The following is a 26,031-nucleotide window of genomic DNA, read 5'->3' as shown; positions in this document are numbered from 1 at the left end:
CCTTTATAGACAATTTCATCTCTGTAAGATTTTTATCCTTTGAATTTGATTCGTAGAAAATCGACAATGAAATTTCTTCTAAAGCGTAATAGATGAAACAAGTTAAATTGGGTAAAACTTATCTGAAACTCAAACAGATTTAGATGAAACTATATTTTCTATACTTACCTGAGTTTCTGTTACATTTAATAATTTGGCCATATCTGCCCTTTCACTCGAAGATAAATACTTTTTAACTTCGAATTGTTTCTCCAGTTCGAATATTTGGCGCCCGGTAAATGTCGTTCTTGCCTTCTTCTTCTTAATTTTATCATTTCCTTGTTCGCAACCAGAATTGCTGTTTTCATTGGATTGTATTATCTCTTCTGGTACTTTATCTTTTTTTCGTTTCGCATGTTTTCCAGTATTGTTTTTCGTACTACCTATTAAATAATAAGGCAATTTTAAATAAATTCTTTTATAAAGTATTACAAAATTTTTATTCTTATTTTTCATAAATTTCAAAGGAAAAATATTCTCTTTTTTCCAATTTTTATACATTCTCCGACATTCTCTTTCCTTCTATATAGATTACTTTATATTTTACTCTATATTATCTCCTGTGGACAGAAAACAATAAGAGAAAAAGTATAGAAAATGTAGAGGAGAATATAAAGGAAAATACTGAATTAATCATTGTGTTTACCAGAGAAAAATACTTTTCAATATTTTGGTAAGCTACTGGTTTCATATTTAAAAAAACTTTAAAAAGCAATTTTCTGAACAAATAAAAAGAAAAGTAGGATTATTTTTAATAAATGTGTAAGTTAAACTAGCAAATTGAAAATTCCGCTTATAATCTCAAAAGGTTGATGAGGAACCACTTTATATCCCTTCATAAGTTCTGCATTTATGGAAAATTTTATACCCTACAGTACCCCATACTATCTAAAATGATAATAAATAGGGTGCAAAGTCATTTGCTTCTCTCTCTTTCTCCCCCTAATAGTTGATGGAGTGAGGTTTCCATTCATAAAATGGTGGAATCTTGATTAAGATTTATGAATGCAAATGAAGCCTCTTTACATGATATTTAGGTAATTCTATTTTTAACATCTTGAATATTTTAAGTATGAAAACGGAGGTGGAAAATCAAAATTTAAGAGGCCTAAAAGGGTCTAATATCCTTCTTTAGACTCTATTAAATAGAAAATCCTTAATGATTGAACTTAATCACATAATTTTAATTAAGTATTAAGGATTATACATATATATAAAGATTTTTTTTAATCAAATAGAGGGCATACTAGATCATTTTAGGCCTCTTAAATGAGTTTTAAACATTATAAATAAATGCATACATCTGAATCATGACAGAAAATGGAACCGAATAAACTTGTTTATCATCTTTATAATGAAATTAAAATTAATTAAATAATTAATTATTAGTAAAGAATGAAAGATAATGTTAGTATTTAATAATTAATCAACAGTAAAAAGAACAATTTATGAAAGTGTATATATCACCTTACACTTAAAATCAGAGAAATTAATAATAAAGGCACTTACGGGACAATTAACTTAAATAATGCCAAGTTCAACTCATAATTTACATGTTGTAATTGTATTTTTAAGCATATTCGTGTAAAGACAAAAGAAAGATGTTAAGAGAAGAACAGATTTTAATCTAAAGCGATGAGATTGATTGCTAATTAATTATTTTACTGAATAATGATGACAAAGACCTTAAAAGGCTATTATTCCTTTCATTTTTTTAAAATGCTGATTTATGGTATATTCAGTTTAAAAGTATGTTAATCATTTGTATGATGGATGTACAGCGTATAGACGGTTTCGAATTACGTACAGAATAGTCTTCTGTTGCGAATCTTACCAGATGGTCCTTCTGAGAAGTCTTTTCTAAATTATGACTATTAACAAGGAAGTCTGTAAAAGCATGTTTTTGAAATGCATTAAAATTCAAATATTCGAAAATAATTCTGAAAGTATTTTGTAATTTATATTTTTAAAAAAGTATTAACTAATAACGATGCATCGTTGATGAATTACGCTTTATTGTTTAGAAAGAAAATTTAAATTATAGGCCTACGATGAATAATTTCCTAATTGTTTAAAAGTTAAACACGCGGAAAATTATTTTAAACAATTGAATATCTGTTTTTAAACTGTAAAATTATATTTTATAATGTAAAATAATACGCGTTATCCAATTGTTAGAAATTATATTTATTGCTATTTTAATATAAGATTAGAAATATATATCAAATTAGCTAATTAATAAATAATTATAAATATATGAAGTAATAAAACAAAATTTTATATGAAATTCTGCTAATAAAAATATATACAAATTGGCCAAAAAGGTAATTAACTGTTTTCTTATTCGAATATTTAGATATTTAATCATATTTTTAATCATATTTCCACTAATTTTATAATAGAGAAATATATTGTTCTGAACTCTGTTTACTATTCATATTCATGTGAAAGCACAAAACACAGTTATCTAACTTTGGACCTCCTTGTATCTAATTGGAGTTCTTCGTCACTCTAGCCTGCACTTAAAGAACATTTTATATTTTTTGTTAATTATACTTTATATTAACGTTTTTACTCTTTAATAAAGTATTTTAAATTATATTTACTTCTAATTATTATCTAATATGCCATCCTCCTGAGAAATCCCCCTTTTAGAAGGGGGATGCATCTTATATTTAAAGTAATCTGCATGTATTTGAATACAAACATACATTATAGCCTATGTAATTATATACATAATAAATTATATGAGTAAAAAGCTATATTATATACAAGCGAAAGTTAATTCCTTTAATTCCGAATAGGACTAAATATTAAAAAAATAATATGTTGATAGCATCGTCTCTCTTTATTATATATAAAATTTCTTTTAAACGAAAAAATATGTATATAATAGTTAAATCACATTAAATTTTGAATATATTTAAGCTAAATATTCTTTCTGAACGGCGATAACATTAAATATATATATTTAATTTGATGTAGTATTCATTAGACAGTGAAAATATTTAATGCGAGTCATGTCTGGCATTTTAAAATATAAGTAGTGAGTTGGAACAAAATTAAGTTTATTCACGGGCCAAATCGTGAACCTAAGTATCTAAATAAAATAGTATATCAAATGCAATTTATTCATGAACGGCTCGACTCGGGATTGTTCATGGTTCAAATATAGCCCTTCATTATACAGCCCTTGATCTTAATACAGATTGTTTCTGGTTCAAATGTAGCCCTTGATTAATAACGATTTCTAAACAATTCGTAGATTGAGAGAAGTTTTATAAAAAGCCAAATAACGGCTTAATTTCCTTTTACAAATTTAATAAAATATAAACTTAGACTCAAAAACGTGGGATGCGCCTTATAGTCGGGATTCATTCTTTAATCTGCACTTAACGAAAATTTTGTTAATTATACTTTGTTTTAGATACATTATTACGTTATTATTGTTTAATAAATTATTTTAATCTATATTTATTTTAACTATTATACCTTTAAACTATATCGTTATAAATATTAACCGCTTAGTTAATGTTTATAATGATATCGAAGGAAATATGTTTATTGATTTTAAAAAAAATGATTAAATTATACGAAAATATCTAATTAAAATTTATTTAAATATACATAATTATAATTATATAATATTTAAATTTCTCACTTATTTTATATCATTTTCTACATTCATGAATGCATTTATTAGGCTCAATAATAATAATAAGTGTCTAGTTAATAAAAGTAATTTATATGGAAAGATTTTTTTAAAATTTAATTAGTTTACATTTAAGTTTTTTGTTCTTCAGCCTACAAAATAAAATGTTTTTTTGTAATTTAAAGGCCAATTAAATTACATTTAAATTGTCTTTATTTCTCATAATATATAATATATTAAATTATTTTAATTTATAAATTTAAACTTTATTTTATTCTATAATTTAAAGAATAATATAAATTTAATATATAGGCCTATGTATTTTAAGTTATAAGACATGAATACGTAAATTTCAAAGAAATATTTTAAAAACTTTCTATTAAAAAATAATAATATAAAATAAAATTTGATACTAATTAAATAATTCATTAAAGTTTTTAAATCGTATTAAATATATTTAAATAAAAGTGCTAATTGTTTTATTCCAACATTAAAATTCCTTAAGATATAATATCTTAGTAATATTCTTAAAAATAAAATTCTTTATTATAATAATATATAGATATAACAATAAAAAATGTAAAAATTAAAATATTTTAAATGTTTTTAACATATTTTTATTAATTTATTAATTAAATAATAGTAATAATAATTTTCTAAAAATAACATTGTACGAGTATATTAATTTTATTTTCAATTAAAATTAGGTTTTTGAAACAATTTTTCAATTTTTTTTTAAATAAAAATTTTTAATGCTTTATTTAAACAAATTTAATAAATTATTAAACTTTAATTAATAATTATACAATTTTAATAAATTGAATTTTATTTATTTATTTATTCAAGACAATTCCGAAAGTAAAAAGTTGTTCCTTTTGATACTATAATTAAAACAATAAATTACAATAAAACTTTAAATCAAATTAATTAATAAAAATTTCTTTAAAAAAATCATTTATTTTCTATTTTCCCCCATAAATTGTTTAAATTCCTTTAAAATTAATTTATATAACACTTGATTTAACGTGTCAAATGCATAATTTTAGCATATTATGCCACGAATTACAATAAAAAAATCAATTAAGATTTTCTTTTAAAGATGATTTATTTCTTATTTTTTCTTATAAAATATTGTCTTAATTCCATGAAAATTAATATAAAATTAATTTAATATTTATATACACTTAATTAAATAGGCCAAAATCATAATTTTGCAAGCCTTTGTGAGTGCATATATATCTGTTAAATTGGCACACTTTAATTAAATTATGCAGTAAATTAATATATTTAAAACAAAAATTTATATTAAATTAATTTAGTTTAGTGTTTAAGTATTGAATTGTAGAAGTTATGAAAAATATTTATTATATATAATATATTTTTTTTTCCTAAAGAAGCGAGAGGTGTGAGAAGTGCCCCTAGGGATGGACTGTTAAAGCAGGTGGTGCAGTTGATAGAAAACACACCGCGTAATTATCAGCAATGTGACAGGCTTTGGGGAAGAAGAACTCTCCACATCTGAAATTACCCTGATTCTACAGTCTGTCCAGATTCTTTTAGTTTGACAGTCATTCAGTTAACAAGAATTTCAGGATTAAAACATGATAAATGCCTTTATTAATATAAATAAATTTACTAAAGATTTGTAGGACTGTATTTAATATCGCTGTAAATATGCTCTATATTCTAACAAATATTTTATGAGATATAAATTTATGCATTTTTCTGGATACATATTTAATGACTTAAAAATTTATATTAAAATATTAATTTATAATTACTATTTAAATTTAATTATTATTTATAAGAAACTTGGTTTATTTTCTTTAAAGTTTAGTCGAAATCGGTGATTTTTTAGCATCGCATTAAATGCTTAAATGTTTTGATTCTTATCGAATTTTAAAGCGAATTTTCATTTTAAAAAAATTATAAATTATAACTTGATAATTAACTGAAGATGTTATCATTTTCAAATTATTTATAATTAGATAGAACTTATCGTTTCCATTGTTAAAAACATACTAAAAGTCTTGAATTTTGAGCTTTTAAATTCGATAACTAACTAAAAAAATAATTAATAAATATATCAACTAAATAGAAAATATAAGAATTAATAGAAGTTTAGAAGAAATTATTCTTACAATAAGGACATTCGTGTTAAACAGATGCATTCATTTCCTGAATCTCCACCCAGAACAAAGTCTCTTCGACGTTACAACATACAGAAAATGAAATAGTGATTATTATTTAAGTAAGAAGATACTTCTCCCTCGCAATTATTTAAAATAAAATTCAATTATAAAAAGAATTTAAATTTCTTTTTTATTTTTATTTTTTCGAATTTTTATAGGCGAAATTTATCATTTTATAAGTTAAGGTTAAGTAAGTTTTTGAAGTGGAGAAGAAGAGATTGAATTTTTGTAAAATAGCGCTTATGATTACATCCCTTCTAAACTATTTTCAATTGTTCGGTCATTGTCTGCCAACTCTATCCTCATAAGACTATCCTTAACTGCTCTCCAAATTTGCATTATCGATTGGTCTTCACAAAACGTAACCTTACAACCCATACACGCATGCTCCATTTTTCCTCCCCTACTGTCACATGACAAGTAATTAGGAACGGGCTTGCAGTTAAAGAACGATGTTTATCGTTTTGACATCAAACAATTTCGTCTAACCAAATATGATGTCATTAAATTGAATATGACGTCATTTATAACCTTAGCCAATACAAACTAATGTTTGAAGTAACACGGCCTCATCCTTAATTGACCAATCGTAGTAATGGCATATAAAATGCTAATTACTTAACTTTTTTCTGTCATTAAAGGAATTTTCTGTAAGAGAATTTCGTTAAATATGTTGAAATTTCGTAATTTTTGATAATTAGAGGATATTTTTCCAGATGAAGAGGAAAATTACTGATCTATCAACTGTGAATTATTTCCCCTATAGTAGGGATAATCTTTTTATATAGCTTGCAAAGAATGGAGTTTATGCAGTTATTTTTAAAAAATTGTTCATAATGTATTAATTAAATCTTTTATAATAAATTTTATACTACTTTTCCGCTAAAAAAAAGCACAAATAATGATTTTGTAACTGTATTTTAAGAGAGAAAACAATACAAAAATTAAAGTGGAATTCTAGATTGAAAGGATTTTCCTTATCTCTTTTTAAAGAGAAAAAGGAAAATTTCCCGATAATTAATTCACACGATAGATTTATCCAATAAAAATCGAAATTTTCTGACAAACAAGAGTGATAATGTTAAGTTTATCGAATAAATTCAAATCAAAACGGAACTGTATAAAGAATTAACTTCCCTCTTTCCAAGCAATATTTATAGCTTCAGAATTAAAAAAGTATATATATATATTTATTTATTCATTTATTTTAATTATATTTTAGATTAATTTCGTTTGTATTTGATTAAAGAAGAGAAAACTGTAGCTTGGTACTGAGAAATCTGATGAACACTGATAACACCGACTATTAACACTGACTAACAAGCATTATTGATTAAGATCTAACGTTCCATATATTTTACGATCCTAGTCACGTGACAGGACGAGCTCATCGATTCCAGCTGGTATAACACGATCCCTCATATTGGTGTGTGAGTCACAGGACCCAAACAGCGGAACTCAGTCTGAGTCAATGGCGGTCCGATGACGGGGTGTCAGACGGCTAGAGAAATACCAGCCCTCTCGGCAACAGGGATTGACAACATCTGGCCTTTGGGGGTTTCTGACGGTTCAGATGCAGCTATCGTGTCTTTGACAAGACAAATACTGCAGGCCAAATCACGTGACTGGATTTGCTTAATGCTCTGCCCAACCGATACTTTGGACTCTACTCTTAATTAGCTATACGTTCGGGCACAAGTATTTAGTAACAATCAGCTCGGATCTCTAAGCCGTATAGAATAAAATATATGTGTGTAATTTACACAGCTTTTGCCTATAGGCTATATAAAATTTTCCAACTTTTTCTCTTATATTAATTATAAAATATCAGAAATTATTCCACCGTAAGCACGGTATAAATGTTATAGAACAAGCAATAGTTCATATATAATTTTTCATAATTAAAGGTTTCTCATTCTTAAAAAAACAACAATAATAATTAGTCTATTTTAAAAGCTTTTATATATATTTATTTATTTATATATGTATATAAGTTAAATGCAAATATTAAGATGATAATCGCGTTTGTAAAGGATTAACCTCATTAAATGCGTAAACAAGTAACCACAAACATTTATATCAGGATTAATCAAATTTATTTTATTCTCACATATAAAAGGCGAATGATTGAAATATAAAAGAAGGATAAAATTTACTTTTTGAGATAGAAATGCTTTTACACACATATTCTTTATCTGAACTCGAAGTGCCTGAAGCAATATCAGATTCCCCTTTAGCTCTTTTTTAATATATATATATATATATATGATATATACAGTATATCGAAACTGCTAAATCGTTGTAGACGGGATCTGAAGCTTTGTAAAGCTATCATTTTCTCCCACTGTGTATGTGTATTTGTGTGTGTGAAATTACTTCTATGAATGCTTTTTTTTTTTCCTTTCTTCTTTTCTTCTTCTTCTTTTCCGTTGCTCTAAATGACTTCAGAGGGGGAGTTTGTGGGGTATGAAGATAAAAATATTTTGTTTAATTTAAAAAGTTTTACCTCTTTAAATAACATTGTGTTGTTGTCAGATGAATTACCCTGTTATCTTATCTGATTTATCTTCACGAGATAAATTTCTGGTGTGAATTACATAGGTCATTATCCTTAGTTTTGTTATGATAATGTCTTTTCTCTATTTGATCAAATTGCGATATAATTTTTAATTAATTCGTAAGAATTTCTATAATTAGATTAAATTTTATATGAATTTTATTGCTTTTTTTTATTAGACAAACGGTTTCAGCACTGTCTGATACATATCTAAAAACATTTGATAAGTTTATCTTTCATTCAAAATGAATTAGTGTAATTATTTTTATAATAAATCTTAAAGAGGAATGCTTGTAAAAATACCTCTCTTAGGGTCTATTAGAAAGTAAGATGTTTGTACTTAACATTTTAACGTTATTTAATATTCTATCCATTGTTCTAAGAGGAAATCACGATCGTACAATATGCGAGTTATATATTTAATTATTATTTACCCTATATAAAGATTTAGGAAATAATACCTATTACAATAAACCACTTGAAATAACCCGTTATCCTACTGAAACTGAAATTAGGAGGAAAAATATTATCTTACAAGCCTGTGTTATTTTCCTAAACAAATTACCTTAAGTAAGAAGCTCCTTCCGTCCTAAATAAATTTACCTAGAAGGATAATAAACTGCTAAAATGGGACATTATCCTATAAATTAAGAAGAAATTGATAAAATACAGATAATGCAAACAAGCCTATCCTGCTATATGAATTACAGGATAATGTAGTAAATGAATTATCATCCAACCTATTCTAGAATAAGCCCCCAGTCTGATTGACTTGTAAGGTCATTAAAGCTTTGCCTGTACAAGGTTTTAATGACCTACCTAATGACCCATGACATAAAAGATGGATCATGCGCTTGATCACAATTGATCTAAATTACTTGAGAAGGAGATAAAAATCTAAATTGTTTCTTTAAATGTTTTTCTATCTTTTTTTTTTTATAAATAAGCACTATAATAACGTGTGGTGCAAAAACAAATTGGTAATGACTTAGCGGAATAAAGAATAATTTATGTTTTAAGAACATTCTAAGGATGATATTACAAGAAAAAAAAAACACTCTATTTATATCAGATAAATTTCTCCTTAATTTTTGCTATAACAAGAAAATTTTAGACATGTCTTCTTGTTTATTTTAAAGATTATAATGAGGTTATTTTTAACTGGAAATTGTTATCTAGACGATCACAAATTATATTTTATAAGCAGTTAGAGTTCGTAAAGTCGGTTAACCATTTTTTGTATGTTTCAGGTATACTTGTCAAACTCAGATTCACACATGCTGCAGGTTAGGGCCTCACGTTATGAGTCTGTAGCTTAGGCCCTCGTATTTCTGTGTCATTATTTGGTAAAGGGGAAGGACCTGTTATATATTATAGTTTAGAGATACGACAAGGCTAAGTCCCGGCTTGATATTTGTGTATATAAACCATATACTGGGTTTGTTAAAGCGTTTTAATTGATGTATGAACACGAAAGATACCCGTTTGAACAATTTTTGTACGTAATATAGCATTAATAAGGCAGAATAATGTAGAGAAGAAGACAATACTACAAAAAGAAGCAGACTTTACAGTAGTGAGCTGACTTTTCGGCTACTCTTATATACTGTATATAAATCGGTGAAATAAAATTATCACTCGAAGAATACTTAACTTGAAAAAACTCAGCGTGAGAAAACGAAGCTATTAATTGGCTAACTTTGAATTTACACAAGGGTAATGTAAACACGGATAAACAAAAAATTTCATTTGTTTAATGTTTACAATAACTTGTCGTTTTACTACAAGAGGTTAGCGTATTTGACGGGATAATGAGGTAAAGCCTATATACTTGGCGCTATCTAGTTTATTATCTGTGTTAATAATGGTCTACAATAAAATGCTTATCTGCAATTCTATTGCTAATTATAATACTTATTAATTAATGAGTTATATAATGGTCTAAACTGAATGTTATTCCAGTTTACAGATTAACAAGTTAACCAATAATATAAAATCTGTGGTATTTAATTACAGTTCGTAGAAGAAAAAAACGAGCATCGTTCATATTTCGTCAGAATAAAATTAAATAAATTTGAATATATTTATAACTATCCACGTGTCTTTAATTATAGGAGTAGGACTAGATTAATCGCTTAAAGGGAAGAAATAATTGCTGCTTTTTTCCTTACGTAATCGCTACTTTCATGTTTGAATTTAATCGTTCTATCTATTGAAAGTAGAATCTTTATTCCTTCTTTGAGTAATAGGCTTAATAGAAGATATAATTACTTAATAAAGTTATAATATTCTATAGAATTTTATCTTCGTATGCCTCAACTTAAACAAAATGGCTACTATTTTAATTATTTATGTTATTTTGAGATTACGCTAGTGTGCCAAAATGTTTAATTATGCAATTACTATGTACAGCCGTATAAAAGACTTAAGTTTCTTTGCTGTATTGATAATGGTTTCCTTTTTTTTCTAATAAATTTCTGAATAATCAATGTAACGTATTTTGTTTCAACACTTTCAACTGAAGGAAAGCCAAAAGTCAGTTTAATCGTGTTTTGTTCTTTTTTTGTATGTCCCAAGTATATTTGCAAATATACGTAGACTAAGCTTAGAACAATGCGGAAACACGATAAAAAATATAATCGAGTATTTAAATATTTGAATAAGATAGCAATTTAATCTTTACTGCGGACCTCTCTGTGCATTGAAACTAGTTATACGAATTTGAAGAAATTTTCGAGCGCATTCAAATCATTTGCTACTGAAATAATATAATTGCTACTTAAAACTTTTTAAAAATGACCTAGAGATTTAATAAATTTGAAGAAAATCGTGTTGATGCATACTGTACTGTACATGTTCTTGTAACAGGTTAATAACAGGTTTCTTATAACTGGCCTAACAAACAAGTGAAAAGTTACAACGCAATTCTGATAACGTACTGTACAGCAACGTGCTCTTTGATATAGGATTTTATAATAGAAACTAAAACATGATTATAAGACTTACATGAAAGGTTTTCTAGTTGTTATTACATATGAATGAAAATAAAGAATATTCAAAGCGAAAATAGACTCTTGAATGTGTAATTTGCATTCATCAAAGTTTAGATTAATAGATAAGCTCTGTTAATCATAACGAAAATGTAATTATTTCACACGGCTAATATGTTCTACCTCTAGAAACAAGGTTAAGATGGTTTAGAAACTTGTTCGCTCCAAGGGATGTGAACGGAGACCGGAAGCAATTAAGCACGTTGTTGTGATAAAAGCGTAACCTTACGAATGAAGTCATTACCACTTCTTTTAAGACGCTAGGAAATGCGATAGGCATCGTGGAACAGGATAAATGGAACATCCTCAGATAAGGCCGCTAAACAGATATTACTTCTTATCGCTATTGCATCTGTTATCCCAGACTTTAAATCAAATTTTCTCTATGTTAAGCGATCTGTAATTAGTTCTTATTAGGCCTATCCTATAAACTTTTCTTTTTTTTAAATAAATGTATTCGAGTATAACGCGTTACGATCTTATCGTTAAAATTATCCTCCTATCATTTTTAAGGCGTTTTCGGAACAAATAAGGAAATCACATCATTTTACCAAAGATTAACTCGTAAAAATTATCGTGAATTTATCAGGCAAGTAGCCTATTGGTTACACGTCCATTCTCAGCCCATTCAAAAATAATTACCTGATTGCTCATTAATAAAATAATTGTTGATCGTTATCGGTTCGACTGAGCGTAAAAAACAATCACATGACTGTCATTTTTCAGAAGTGGACGATATCACGTGATAAATCTAAACTTCGAAAACATAATCACCTGACCTTTGATCATTTGTTTGAGAGCAAAAAAAATAACACAGCATTGTCATCGCTTATAAAAAATTACCCAATTATATACGTCAACTTATTGACATTACAGTATTTTAAACTGGATTTCATATTTAAATAAATGCTTTAAATGCAATCTGAAAGAGAAATTAAGAAAATGCAATTTTTTTTTCAAAGTCACACGGTCCTAACAATCGTCCCATTAAGCATCTAAAATGCGTAATGTTGACCTCTCACTGATAGTATTTGAGTGGCTGTTTAACACTTCTATAAATAAGCATTAGAACAGCATACAGTAGTTGTTCCATGAGAACAGTTAAAAGAAACTATTCCCATATCCAGTTAAATAGCCGAATGCCATTTAGGCTATTTAGCAGGAAGCCTAGTTTATCAATTCTGACTAATCTTATTGAAGAAATGTCAATCTCATAACGAAAAACTTTTTAAAAAATCAGTTATTTTATCATTAACTAGGATATTCAAAACACTTGCGTAAATCATTATCGTTGCTTCAATTATATACATAAAAAAAAGTCATATGCATCACGAAAGCTATCGCCTGACAACCGGTAAATAAAAGTAACTACGATATCAAATGATCTCATGACAGAAAATCTAATTAAACTCTAAATACTTATTTAGCTTGAAAAATAAATAAATGACAGAATGCTCCTTCTTGTAATTTTTAGATAAGCTAAAAAGTAATTAAATATCACCTAAGTACATGCTGTAGATGGTCCCGAAAGCTAATTATTTTAGATAATCTAATTCTTAAAGTGTTTAAGGCAAAATCTGAGTGTTTATAACTCTACTTCTACTTTATGAAACTTAGTTTTTTCTTCTTCTTTTCTTATGATAAAGAAATTGCCAGAATTTTGTTTAACGGACTCTATTCTAGAATGGTAAATTGTCACGTGATTGTTTTTATCTGAAGAAAGCTCTTAATTTCATTCCAGAAGAAAATTCCTAACCGCATTCTTTTGTCTTCCATTATCCTCCGAAAAATGCTATTAAAGAAGTAGTGACTCGTTTCTTTACGTCGTTATCGTTTTCTTTTACATATTACTTGCATAAAAATTTGTATATAGACATTTTAGATCAAAATTTGGATCATTTTTTCCATAGAGGAATGTAGGATAGTTGTTAATGATTCCTATGATTTAAAACAGGTTCATTGTTTTCCCCTTCCACCATTAGTAATTACAACTCCTAGATATCATGCACGTTTCTCTACAAAGATTATTAAGTAAATCTATTAGTTTAAAATTACATTTAGCAAAAAGAATAAAAGTCAAAGTGAAAATAATATCCCTTAATAATAATGATAACACTGAAACAAGTGTTTCATTTAAGTTAAAAGGAATGCAAAGTGCAGTTAATAATATAGAATCGTCACTTGACAATTGTAACTTTGATTTTATTGATTAACATAATTATATTTAATTAAAAGTTAAATTGCTTTGAGGGTTACTATGGTAGGTATCAAGGGATACCCTGTAGCAATTTATCATCTTGATGTTCGAGTGGAATGCACTAAATCCTATGCGAAATTTCTACAGTAATTAATAAATAGTTTAAATCGCCAATTTTGTTCTTTATCAGGGATAGAGGGTGTAGGATAGAGGGCTTAGACTCACTTCATCCACTAGAAAAGAGTGTACTGATTAAAGAGGAAATGGTAGAGATGGGTAAAATGGGCCCCTTAAATACGGATTGCGTCATGGAGTTCTTCGTAACTTGCATCAGCTTCATTTTTACGCTGTAAATATCTTGTTACGTTTACACAATCAACAATTCTATTGAGGAAAGATTAAATAGAACAAGCTTTAAAGAAAGATCTTAAAATGAGTTCTTAACTTGAAAAGTTTTTCCAGGCAATTTACTAACTGTAGGATAACATTAATACTCATCCTAATCGTTTATATGAAGGCAAAAGAAAGAAACAAAATGTAATTTAAAACTTCGTACTTTTAATTATAAAATGTTTATAGCTTTTTACTTTAAAAGAAAAAGTTTTTAATCCCTTTACATAACAAATCGATGTATTTATATTTATTAAAATCTTGTATAAAAATATTACTTTTTAAAAACAGAAAATATTAAAATTTTCATTATGAAATTATTCTAAAAATTTAATTGCTAAATACGAAAAATAATTTAAATCTAAGAACATTCTTATCTTATAATGAATGAAATCTATTCTAAAAATGTTAAACAATTAGGATTCTTTAAAATGATGAATGGAGTTGTAAGAATCTCACTAAATACTTGAAAGATTCTTTAAATAACTTTTAAAGAATACTCTTTAATGGTGTTTACATTTTAAAATGGCTGCTCAAGTAGATAATTAAATTTCGATAGATTATTAAATCGTAAAACCATTTATTTAATAAATTCTTCTTCCCGAATATGCAATGGAATCAATTTTATAATCTCTTCTATTGTTAATGTGGTAATATGGCTCTATTAACTATAACAACAATAGAACTAATCATCGTGGATTTACTCCTATCATCATCTAGCATCTTTCATATTCTTTAACGTTATTAAAGAGTAAACAACACACTCAATAAGCTTCGGTACAATATTAAAATGCGAGTTAGAGTTAGGTAGAGATGTAAGATAAATCAAAATAGATTGGAGTAATGATCCGACGTTAAGCTCCGATGTGATGATATAGAAGGGATATAGCAGACTCACGAGGTAATTAAGGACTGGTTGGGAATAGAAGGTCTAATGATCCGGAGCTCGATAGTTGTTACGTTGAAGCATTGACATTAACTGAATGTTCCTCGCCAATTGCCATCGTGAAAATTTAGGTCAACTAAATCAACTGTTCGTTTTTGGGTCGTGTTAATGGAATGGCTTTACACGTGTTGAACACTAAGTTGGTGTTCGTGCTTTTCTGCTAGGCTAATCCGGTTGAACTTAACGTTTATATATTTATAGAAGGTCATTGTAGTCGCGTTGCGATTCTCTAATATAAATGAACTAAAACATTCCGAATTTTAATTTTCATTTTCATAATTCTAATTAATTCTTTTGGAGAATCGAATAAAATTTTATGTTTTATGAATAAAATATTTAAATAATCGTGGGTTAATTGAAATGACCTTAATCGAATCAATTTATTCCTTCGGGGTTATTCAATAAAAAGGAAAAAAATTAGAATTTTGTATCTCTTGCGAAATCAATAAATTTAAATATGAAGTTAACATCAATTAACCGAGTTAAAATGTAACGTTATTTATTATCTTCTAGAATATATTTGCTATTATTTTTTCAAATGATCCATTAGTTGGTTTAAGATTACATAAAACAGTTTACTATGTATTTTTCTTTAGTAGTACGTCACTTATACGCATTCACTATTAAACTGAATTTAAATGTCGCTTCAAAATAACCACCAAATTATATAGGCTAATATTTTGTTAAAATTAATTAAATAAAATATAAATATTGTATTTAATATCATGAACAAGTATATAAAACCAATTTATGAAAGCGAAAACACCAAATAAATATGTTAAGTGCGAATCTTTTATATTGAACACTTAGAAACTCTTTAAGTATAAACATCTTTATTGAAGAAACAATAGAAAGCGTAAATTATTCAAACTGTTCAACCGAATATGTATTTTTATGAATACATTTTTTAAAATATTTTTTAAACCAAATTTCCGGTGAATAAGCAGAATAAATTAAAGCGCCAATTACTCAGGTCAGTGTTTCAGGTAATTGTAATTAGTAATCATTAGTCTAACACTATCTTGCCATTTTTTCTGAACTTCTTCTCCTGTGAACCTTTGATTAAATTATCAATTATCCTAGCCACTTAGGCTGACAGAAGAGAAATTAAAAAAAAAGAAAGAAAAAAGCTGCTACCAGACGTTATCACAACCATCTGCAGGGCAGTAAAGGTTTTTTTTTTTTTTCCTTTTTCTTTCTTTTTTTTAATGGAAATCTCTACTTAAGAGCAATTAGGAAATAATTTTCAAACCACAATCTTTCTTCTTAGAGCTTTATCGTATTCTTTTTTTAAATGAAGTTAATAAATATTCTTTATTCTACTCCCTCTATTTGTTTTTAGATTAGGTGGTTAAATATAAAATGTGTTTTAATAAATAATTAAATTGTACTTCTTATCGGGTTGTACTCTCGAGAACTTATTTAGTCTGTAATCGTAATTTAGACTAAATTATTTATTTAAAGATCAAATTAAGTAAATCATCATCTCGTCTACAACTTAAAAAAATCATCTTAAGATAATTGCCTTTTAAATTATATTTTTCCCGATCACTAAAGGAGGAGGGGTGGAAAGCGATAAGATAGTAAATATATTAGCGATAAAACTATGTCAAGTTTTAATTACTTATTAAGCGATTTTTATTGATTAATTATAATTAAAATTTTCTAACTTTTACGAAAATAAAATCTGAATTGGCTGAAGAAATATCCAATTACTTTAAACATATTCAAAAATATTGTTTATCCTTTTAAAAATATATTTAAATTATCTTGTTAACTGTCAATTCCGACATAGAGAATACATTGATAGATCTATTCAGCGATAGTTGTGCTTTTAAATCGGGTGAATTATTTTTTTATTTTATTTTATTTTAGTTTTTATTTTTTATTCTTCTTCTCCTTTTTCTTCTTCTCATTTTGCATGCTATATGTAAATCATTTGGAAATGAGCCAAGGATGACAGCAAAGCGATACTACTTAATAGTTTAACTAGATTTGCATCGATAAATAATCGATTAAATAGGGATAAATCGATTAGTAACAGCTTAGATTATTAAGTTAATATCTTTCAAAGTATGTAATAAATCTTTATATCTTAAATAAATCAAAATATAGACATTTTTTTTATTTTTTTATTTCTGCTCCTTAACAAATGATATTTGAATTGAATTTTCTGTTCAAAATCTCGTCTAGTTTATTGGAATTTCTGTTATTTAAATAATATTAATATTAATTGAAACTAATTAATATAAATATAAAACTAAATACAATATTATTATTATTATTAAATTTAATAGATTTCTACTGATAAATAATCGATTAAACAGGATACATCAATTTAAACAACTGAAATAATTGACTTAGTATCTTAAATAAAAAATAAAATAAAATTTTATTTCTTATTAAATATTATTCGTTAAAAAAAAAAATACAGTAAATACTTTAATAGAAAATTATATACAAATTTTTCAATTTATTGGAACGCTTAACGATTTTCCTTAAATAAAATATTATAAATTTTAAACGATTAAATAATAATTAAATCATAAAATAAAATTTAAATTATTCCGCTATTTTAAGTGAATAATTATTATATTAATGTATTAAATTATATATACTTTATAGGTTAATTTATATATAAACCTATATATAAATTAACCTATTAACAGATATAAATTTTGAGTATAAATTTAAATATATAGAATATATATATTTGTGAAAGTTTTAAATATTTAAATTTCAAATAGTAGTAAAGTTTTATAATGTTATAGATTTTTAAAAGGTAAAAAAAAAGTTGTATATAATAGACCTATTAAAATATTTAAGAACATCCGTAAGATTCTAGAAAAGCATCTATCTACTTTCACATTCGCAACTTTTCACGTTATATTTTTTTATATTTTTTTGGAAAATAAAAATAACGACATCACTAAAAACATGTTTAGATGCTTTATATACAAATTCTTATAAGTGTAAATAAATTAAATATTTATCCATCTCTCCTTTCCTGTCTATCTTCTGATTTATGTATTACTACATTTTCGTCGGGGGAAGAAGAAAAAACAACAAAATGAACAGCTTTATAATCTGTTTTGCAACTTCCTATACTTTATATTTTCTAAAACTATACATATATAACTTCTAATAAAAATAAACAATATATAAAGGAAACTTTACAATATATAATCTATAAGTTTTTGTATTTAATTGAAAGACATGCAAACAGAGATGCGACTAGCCTATCCTCCGTCTATATTTATTAAATAATTAATGAAAAAGATCGTAAAATTTAATAAAAAATAAATAAATAACATATAAACGTAAACTATAATTTTTGCAAATTTGAAAATTTACATATAAAATATATTGAATTTATTGTGAGAAAGAGAAAGATGTTATATGAAAAGGAGAAGAAAGATGTGTAATAGTAAACTCCCTTTCCCTATTTATATAATATTTATGCCGTATAACCTCTATAATATGATGACAATGTACTGTGTATGCGAAGAGCGATAAAGAAAAAATATTTTTGCTTTCGTGCTGTGAATAGCGAAAAGTGATTGGTACAATGTCTTCAATCAGTGTCAGACTATAATGACAACAACAGCAAGAGGGAGATAAGAGAGAAGAAATGTCTTCCCTTCTTCTGTTTTCTGATGTAGGCGGTAACTTGTAGAATGTGTTTCGGTAAGATTATAGGAGACATACTGATAGACTTTATTTTGAATACGCCGATTGTCCCACTTTGTCTTCAATGATCTACTAAGTCTCTTTCTCTTTGATTTATTAAGCTAAGTAAGTTATTATACAATGAATTCTACTTTAACGCGAATTCCTCAATAAAAATGACTTTTTTCTAACAGAAATAAACTCGAATTTTATAGTTGTCATTTATTTTATTTATGGGTTTTATATTGCTTAATTCTATTAAATTTAATTATGCAAAAAAATTATTTTTTTAAATATAAAAATATTTTATTTTTAGTTTTTTTTAACATTAAAACAAGCCTTTAAAATTTTATTTATTTATATTTTTTAATTAATTAATTCAAAGCTTTATATATTTATGTTAGTTAATCGAGTGTTTTCTTTGGGATGAATTAGCTTTAAATTTTAAAAATTCCTCATTAAATAAATAAGAAAAAATAATATTTTAATGTCCATTAAAATAGTCTACAACAAATTGGACATTTATTTTTCATTTCTTAAAATTAATTTCTGTAAGATTCAATGAAACAAATCAGTTTTTATTTCCTGAATTTTAAGTCAATAGAAAGGGGGAAAAATTGATTATGGTCTTAAATGTTTTAAAATGTATCAATTTTTTAAATAATTTATTTTATAATTTAAACTTTTCTTATTGATTTGAACGCGAATTTATTTTAAAATTCATTTTGTTACACGTCTTTAATTTTCTGATTGAATCTAATCTGGATCGATCTTCTCTTTATAATCCTATATCAGATCATTAAATGATTCAGTTCGAAGGTATTAAATATTGAATCGATCTTCTATAGTTTATTAATACTATTCTTTCAATTAGGCATTTATATTACTTAGCCTACAGGCTCTGTGTTTATTATGCCTGTTGGGTCGTTCACCTTCTAAGAAAGATAACTTTCGACTATTTTAGAGATAGGTAAAATATTATTTATAACTGATAAATTTTTATGACTTTATTTACAGATGACTTAATGTTGTCCAAATGCCTAACTACGGAGATTTCCCTCTGAAAGGCTTATCGACCGATGGGGGGTCTAAGTGCAACACTTGCTAGGCCTCAGTGGTCAAATATCCAAACCACATACTGTTTAGGCAGTGAAAATTTTGATTTTTCAAACAGAAAAACCGAATTTCTATAAAATTTAAAAGTTCGAATTTGCTTTCGAATTATCTAATTTGCTTAAAAGTTGCAATTGTTAACTTCTAAACTTTTATAACCGAAACATTAATATTTTAAAATGTTTATAAATTTATACGTAAAATGAGCGATAAAAAAATTAAAATTTCTACAATTAGGCATCGATTATTCATAAATCTAGAGAAAATTTACAATTAAAAAATAACATAAAATGGCTATTTTTAAAGACGAGATCTCATACTAAATTTATAAAATTTATTATAATTATTTATATAATAATTTTAAATGATTTTTATAACGATTAAATTAAAAATTTCTCGGACTTTAACTCCTTTTATTTAGCTTTAGTATTAAAATCATCAGCATCTCTTAAAGGGGGTGGAATTTGTAATTTTCTGAAAAATCCACAATATGTAATCAGGTATTTTTAAAACTGATGAAAAGTTTCCGGGTTAGAAAATTCTCATCGTTTATTATCCCGACAATCTGTTATTTATAACATTTAAAATCTGTAACTTATATATTCATATAAAAGCCTCTTATCTACGAACAGCTGCCGATTTAAATAAAGGTAGAAAGTCAAGCAGCTGAGAAAAGTAAAAGTTGTTGCCAAACATAATAGGCAGTGCCTATAGGCATGGAGATGGATTTAGAAATACTATTTTTATTAAGCAACGAAATGATTTCACATTTATCGTTCGCTTTAATTTGTACTATACTATTTAAGAGGATTTATCCGGGTTATTATTGACCTGTAGGCATAATTTACGTAGAGTTAAGTTTCTTTGTTTTTCTAAAAAAAAAAAAATTATATAATATTTAAAGTTTAAAAAATTTATTAAATTTATTAATTGAGATCTTTTACACGATCTTGCGGTTATTTAGTAGCGTATTAACTATGTATGAGATCTTTCGAACGATTACCAGATCTTTAATCACGATCTAACACCGACCTCTACATAAAGCCATTTATAGTTCATTTTATGGCATAAAGCTATGTTTTAAAGCTCTCACGAACAGATAACAACCCTGAACAAAACGACGTCTTAAAATATGTACAGATTAGTTTTAAAAGAAGCTTTTTTATATATACGATTTTAAGAAAATCTTTTCATTGGATCCGAAATATCAAAGACGTAATTAAGTAAATAAAACGAGGAAGAAGGGCCTCGTATCGACATGCTAATAGGAGTTTTATGGGCGAAAAATGAATGACACGAGGTACTAATATCGAATTACTCACCTTTATTCGTAACATCCTCATTTCTGGAAAAGTCTTTCTTACAAGTATCCTTAGTGTTTATATCACGAACGGGCGAAGTTCTCGAACTCGACAACTCGGGTGACATTTCGGATCGAGGTGGTGACGTAACAGAAACCGAACTGGGTGAACCTTCCCCAACGACGACAGAATAACCGGAGTGTTGGGAGGACGAAGCTGGTGAAACCGTACGTCGATGTTCCGTGCACAAGTTCAACGGTTGGTCTGCGGTAATTGATTCCACTTCGGACGCACACAACGCATCTCTGTATACAGAAGTGACGGGAGAAAGAGGAGGAGAATCACTACGAAGTCCTAAAATGTCTACGATAAAGTGAGAAGTGGGTTGTTTGGGAGGCTTTCCATATACATGAGGATGCCACGTCCTGATAGCTACCGAAGGAAGAGGATAGATCTGCGTGTAACAATTATCTTGATGCATGATACGGAATTTGAATACGGCTTATAAAAATGCCGTCTGTTACTTACGACGGCTTTACATCGGAGGCTAAACTGCGTGTAACAGTCGGAGAAGCGACGGCGCTCTTTCTCTCACTACGCATGCGCCCTGAACATGGGTAGTAAAATAAATAATGGACTGTGATTGGTAGGTGGTTGGCAGGCTATTAGATGTCTCAGCTACTCTCGGGTTAAGCAGATTATACGACAGCTTCGTCTATCTCTCAATTCCCTGTAGAGTTTGCCAAGGAGAACTATTAACATCGAGACATGCATATAATATTTGGCATTTTTTTTTTCCTTCTTCTTCTTGCCTGTTTTTCCTCTTCACTCCCTCACTCGCTTCTTTTTGCAGTTGTTGGTCGTGTTGACAAATTGGAATGGGGTTTAAAAGGAACACTTTTGCAACTTTTAGATGCAAAACGGTGAAGTTTTGCAAATGGCAATTAAGGTTTTTGCGTTAGCGGAGACGATCTCGTGTCGAGAAGAGCAATTTAAACTGCGATTAATTTTGTAAGCGTACCGTTTTTTTTATGGCAATCACCAAGCTTTTTTATGGGAGTTTTGTTGTTTATCTTTCTTTATGTTTTGTTAATTCTCCGCGGCTTCCTCGGTTCGTTTTTAATTGTGGTTTTCAAAGAAAAAGGGAAAAATAAAAAAAACTTTAACGTTAATACTCGATTTTGATCTTTCGTGATACTCTTACAAAAATCCTCGTTTTACAAGATTTAGTACTCGTTCTTCTTTGCCGGATTTTCTTTGGATTTTTTAGTATTTTGTGGTTGTAATACGGTTTGTTACTAACTGTTTAAATATATATATATATAAGTCTTTAAATTCTTTTAAAGCAAAATTTAAATCTGAACTTCATCTACGAGAAAATTTTTTAATATTTCATCTATTGTTTCCAAAATGATTTTAAATCAAGGTCATTATAATTATATTTAGAAATGTAAATAGAGCTAATGCGCATACATATGTAATAATTGTATAGATTTATTTTACGAATTTCTGTTAATAAATTAAAATTAATACAATTTAAACTGTATACGAAGAAATAGTTCTAGATAAAGAAATTTTTAATATTAATTAGACATATTATGGCAATATTTTGCTATTACTCTTAATTAATTTCTATTGTTTTGTAATTATAATGTCATAGAAAAATACAAAATTTTCTTTATTTATTCCAATGAAAATTGCCTGAAATTATAAAAGTAAAAATTGGATTAATTTTAAAGTTTTATGTACAGTACATTGTATTCTATGAGACGTAATAATTATTTCTCATAGAATACGATGCAAATTTATTACAAAATTAGCATTCTCGAGTCATTTTCTAACGGAAAATTGCTCTTTTTAAAATTTTAAATCCTCACATTTTTATTATTTCATCCCTTTTCTTTGTTCGGATTCAAGTTTAAATAATTTAAAAATATTATAAACTTAATTTCTGATTTAAATTTCTATATTAAATCTTTTATATTTCATTCAAACTTCCAATTTTCTTAACGTTACCATTCATCACATTGATTTTATTTAACCATTTAAAGATGTAATTGTGAACAATGACTCAATTCTAACAGAAACTCTCGTTAAATTTCTTCTCACCTTTAATACTTTTGAAATTCAAATTCTATAAATGAAAATCTCTCTTTTTAAGACGTTAGAACTTTGTCATTTCTCTTGAATCTTTATAGCTAATATAAATTTAAATATTATGCATCACAGATTTGAATAAAGACTTGGGTTATTTTATTGTTCTTTTTAAATAAAATAGAATAGAATTGTTAGATAAATGCATTTAAACGATGTTTAATCTACGAAAATATCTTAAAATATTTTCTAAGAACTAAATTTCTAAAATACAAAGTTATGTTTATTGGTTGTATAAACACGCGGATCTTTCTTGAAAGCTTACTAATGGCATTAATAAAAAAAAGTTTCTGAATGTATAAAAAAAAATATTGAATTTTGTTCCGCTTCTCGTTGAGATCGTGGATAAAGGAGTTACACTCTATCATTAGAAACCCTCATTTTCTTTCTAATTAAGGATAAAGAGAAGGTTGCATATTTTCCCCTAATGTGCCTAAATTGCAGATACCGTCAAACCCCATTTCCTCTCTAATTATGAACAGTAGGGTTACCCCCAAAACTCATGCTTTTTGTAGAGAAGAAGCGAAAAATGTTAAACATATGGTTAAATCTTATAGTGACTCCTGGAGCGACAGTGGTTTACTGTTTAGAATCCGGTAATAGCTGCACTGTTTTGTCAGACAAGTAGGCGACTAAACAGCCTCTTGTCCCTTCAAGACGTCGACGTCAGTTGCTTATCTTCTCCACAGTAAATCTGACACCATTGGCGGCAGCAAATGTCGGATGTAATATGACCTACAATGTTAATGCATTAGGACAGGACGCAGGCGCATTGACCAAGCATTAAGTGACCTTAGGGATACTTCATCCCCTCTAAACGTAGTTTGTGGTTTGTCGGATATTCTTTGCTGTCCAATTATCGCCCCTGACAAGAACCACTACAGAATTTGTTATAAGAAATAACCAATTTTTAAATACCATTCTTTGTTGACTTCTATACAATTAAGTGTTCTAACACTTAATTATGAAATTTGTCAAAATGTTTCAATTAATTTCTTTTCTATAAAATTTACCTATGTACAGTACCTCTTTAATCATAGAAAATTAAAGTTTTTAGATACAAATGAATACAAAATTTAAGCCCAAACGTTCAATTTAATCGAATGATTTAGAATATAATTAATTAATGTACTACTTATAGACCTAATTTTATGCTTTTGGGAGGTTTAAAATGATAAATTCGTACAGAAGAGAACTAATTGTTAGTTAGAACTTTACAGAAAATTGGACTGGATATTCTCTGAATCTGATACCCGTTTCAAAGAAAAATTAACAATTCTAAGAATCTGAAATCTCTTTCATAAGCTATAATTTAAATAATTTACTAAAATGTAATTATTAAATTTGAAAAATTCAAATTGAAAATGATACAATTTATACATTACTTATATGAAAAAATTAATATACGAAAAATATAATTAATCTACCAATTCAAATTTTGAAGTATTAAATTTCATATGAAACTAAAAAATTAAATATTTTAATTAGTTAAATCAATAAGTATTCCTATATAAGAACAGTACAGTACATCCGATAAGTACTTAACCCCATCACTTAAGCACTTATCGGTTTAAAAACTTAATAAATATTAACTTAAAATATCTATTAAAACTAGAATAAACTATAATTTAATTGATTTTTATGACAAATTTAAACACGGTATAATGTAGATGAGTTTAAATAAAATTGCAAGATTAAGTGACTATATATTAATTTATTTAAATTTTATCCTACGCTCTTATCTGTCTTGGACTATCTATTCTTATTTATACTATACTATGCTATATTTTTAACGTAAAAAATCAATTAAAAACATAGAAATTTGCTTTGAGAATGAGAAAAAAGAAGAGGAAAACGAGAATAAAATTCCGAAATGAAAATTTTATAAGCGGTTATAACCTTCTAATTATAGATAAAAAATGATACCTACTAATTTTATATTAGGTGGAGAGATCTAAAATTCTTATCAAAACAATTTAAAACTCGGAAAGTAGATGCAAGATCGTTTGACTTAAGTATAAACATACGAAAAATTCTTTTCTTTCAGGTAGTTTGTACAGAATTGATAAGGAGTAGCGGAAGTAGCGGTAAACAAGGCTTACTAAAGTCACATAGTGTTTTTTTTTTTAAAGCTTAATCCAGACCAAAAATTAAACATCAATTACCGCATTACATGTAAGGGAAGCAAACAATAGAATATATATCAGCCATAGTAATCAATGCGGTAGAAGTACGTGGCAGACAGATGATATCGCACACGAACAGCATCGCCTATAGCATAGTCACGTAGTGCAGCAAATAAGTGCTTTGTTTAGGAGCGATCGTTAACTGTAATTGTAGGTTGAAACGAGTCACCACTTTTGGGATGGTTTATATTAATTCGCAATGCCCCATTCGGTCTCCCAAATCATTTGTTATACAAGGGTTTAATTATTGTTTAGATAATAACGGGGCCCAAATCTAAACAACTAAACATCGTCCCACTCGTAGAGGAACTCGTGTTTAATCATGACTTCTGCAAAATAAAATTACCATTTATGGTTTTTCGGTATTTAGTTTGATGTTTTTATTCTTATATTTTGAATTTTATAAAGATATTTCAGTAAATAAATTATAGATTTATGTTGTGCTAGTGAAATATTTTATCTGTATTAAATTTCTTCTTGTATTTTCATAGCAAAATATCTTAATTTCTACTTCCAAACTTTTTACTTTAATGCTGAAGTACTTTCTTCGTGTTAAAGTATTTCATTATGTTAAAAAATTCGCTT

General features: G+C 27.0%; 1 protein-coding gene across 1 annotated transcript in view; it reads right to left on the bottom strand.

Moving 5' to 3' along the window:
• Positions 1 to 21,701, bottom strand: part of NK7.1 — a 30,348-nt gene extending 8,647 nt beyond the window's left edge. Inside the window, exons 1-2 of the mRNA XM_067273370.1 lie at positions 21,128 to 21,701; positions 169 to 422 (exon numbers count right to left, since the gene is read on the bottom strand). Coding sequence (XP_067129471.1) covers positions 169 to 422; positions 21,128 to 21,587 — 714 coding nt within the window. The 5' untranslated portion in view covers positions 21,588 to 21,701. The remainder of the gene's footprint in view (positions 1 to 168; positions 423 to 21,127) is intronic.
• Positions 21,702 to 26,031: the final 4,330 nt, after the last annotated feature.

Source organism: Centruroides vittatus, unplaced genomic scaffold, assembly GCF_030686945.1.
Source record: "Centruroides vittatus isolate TY-2023 unplaced genomic scaffold, ASM3068694v2 contig_474, whole genome shotgun sequence".
Classification (NCBI taxonomy): Eukaryota; Metazoa; Arthropoda; class Arachnida; order Scorpiones; family Buthidae; genus Centruroides; species Centruroides vittatus.
Note: the sequence above shows the minus strand (reverse complement) of the source record. Positions and strands in the feature narration are given on the sequence as shown.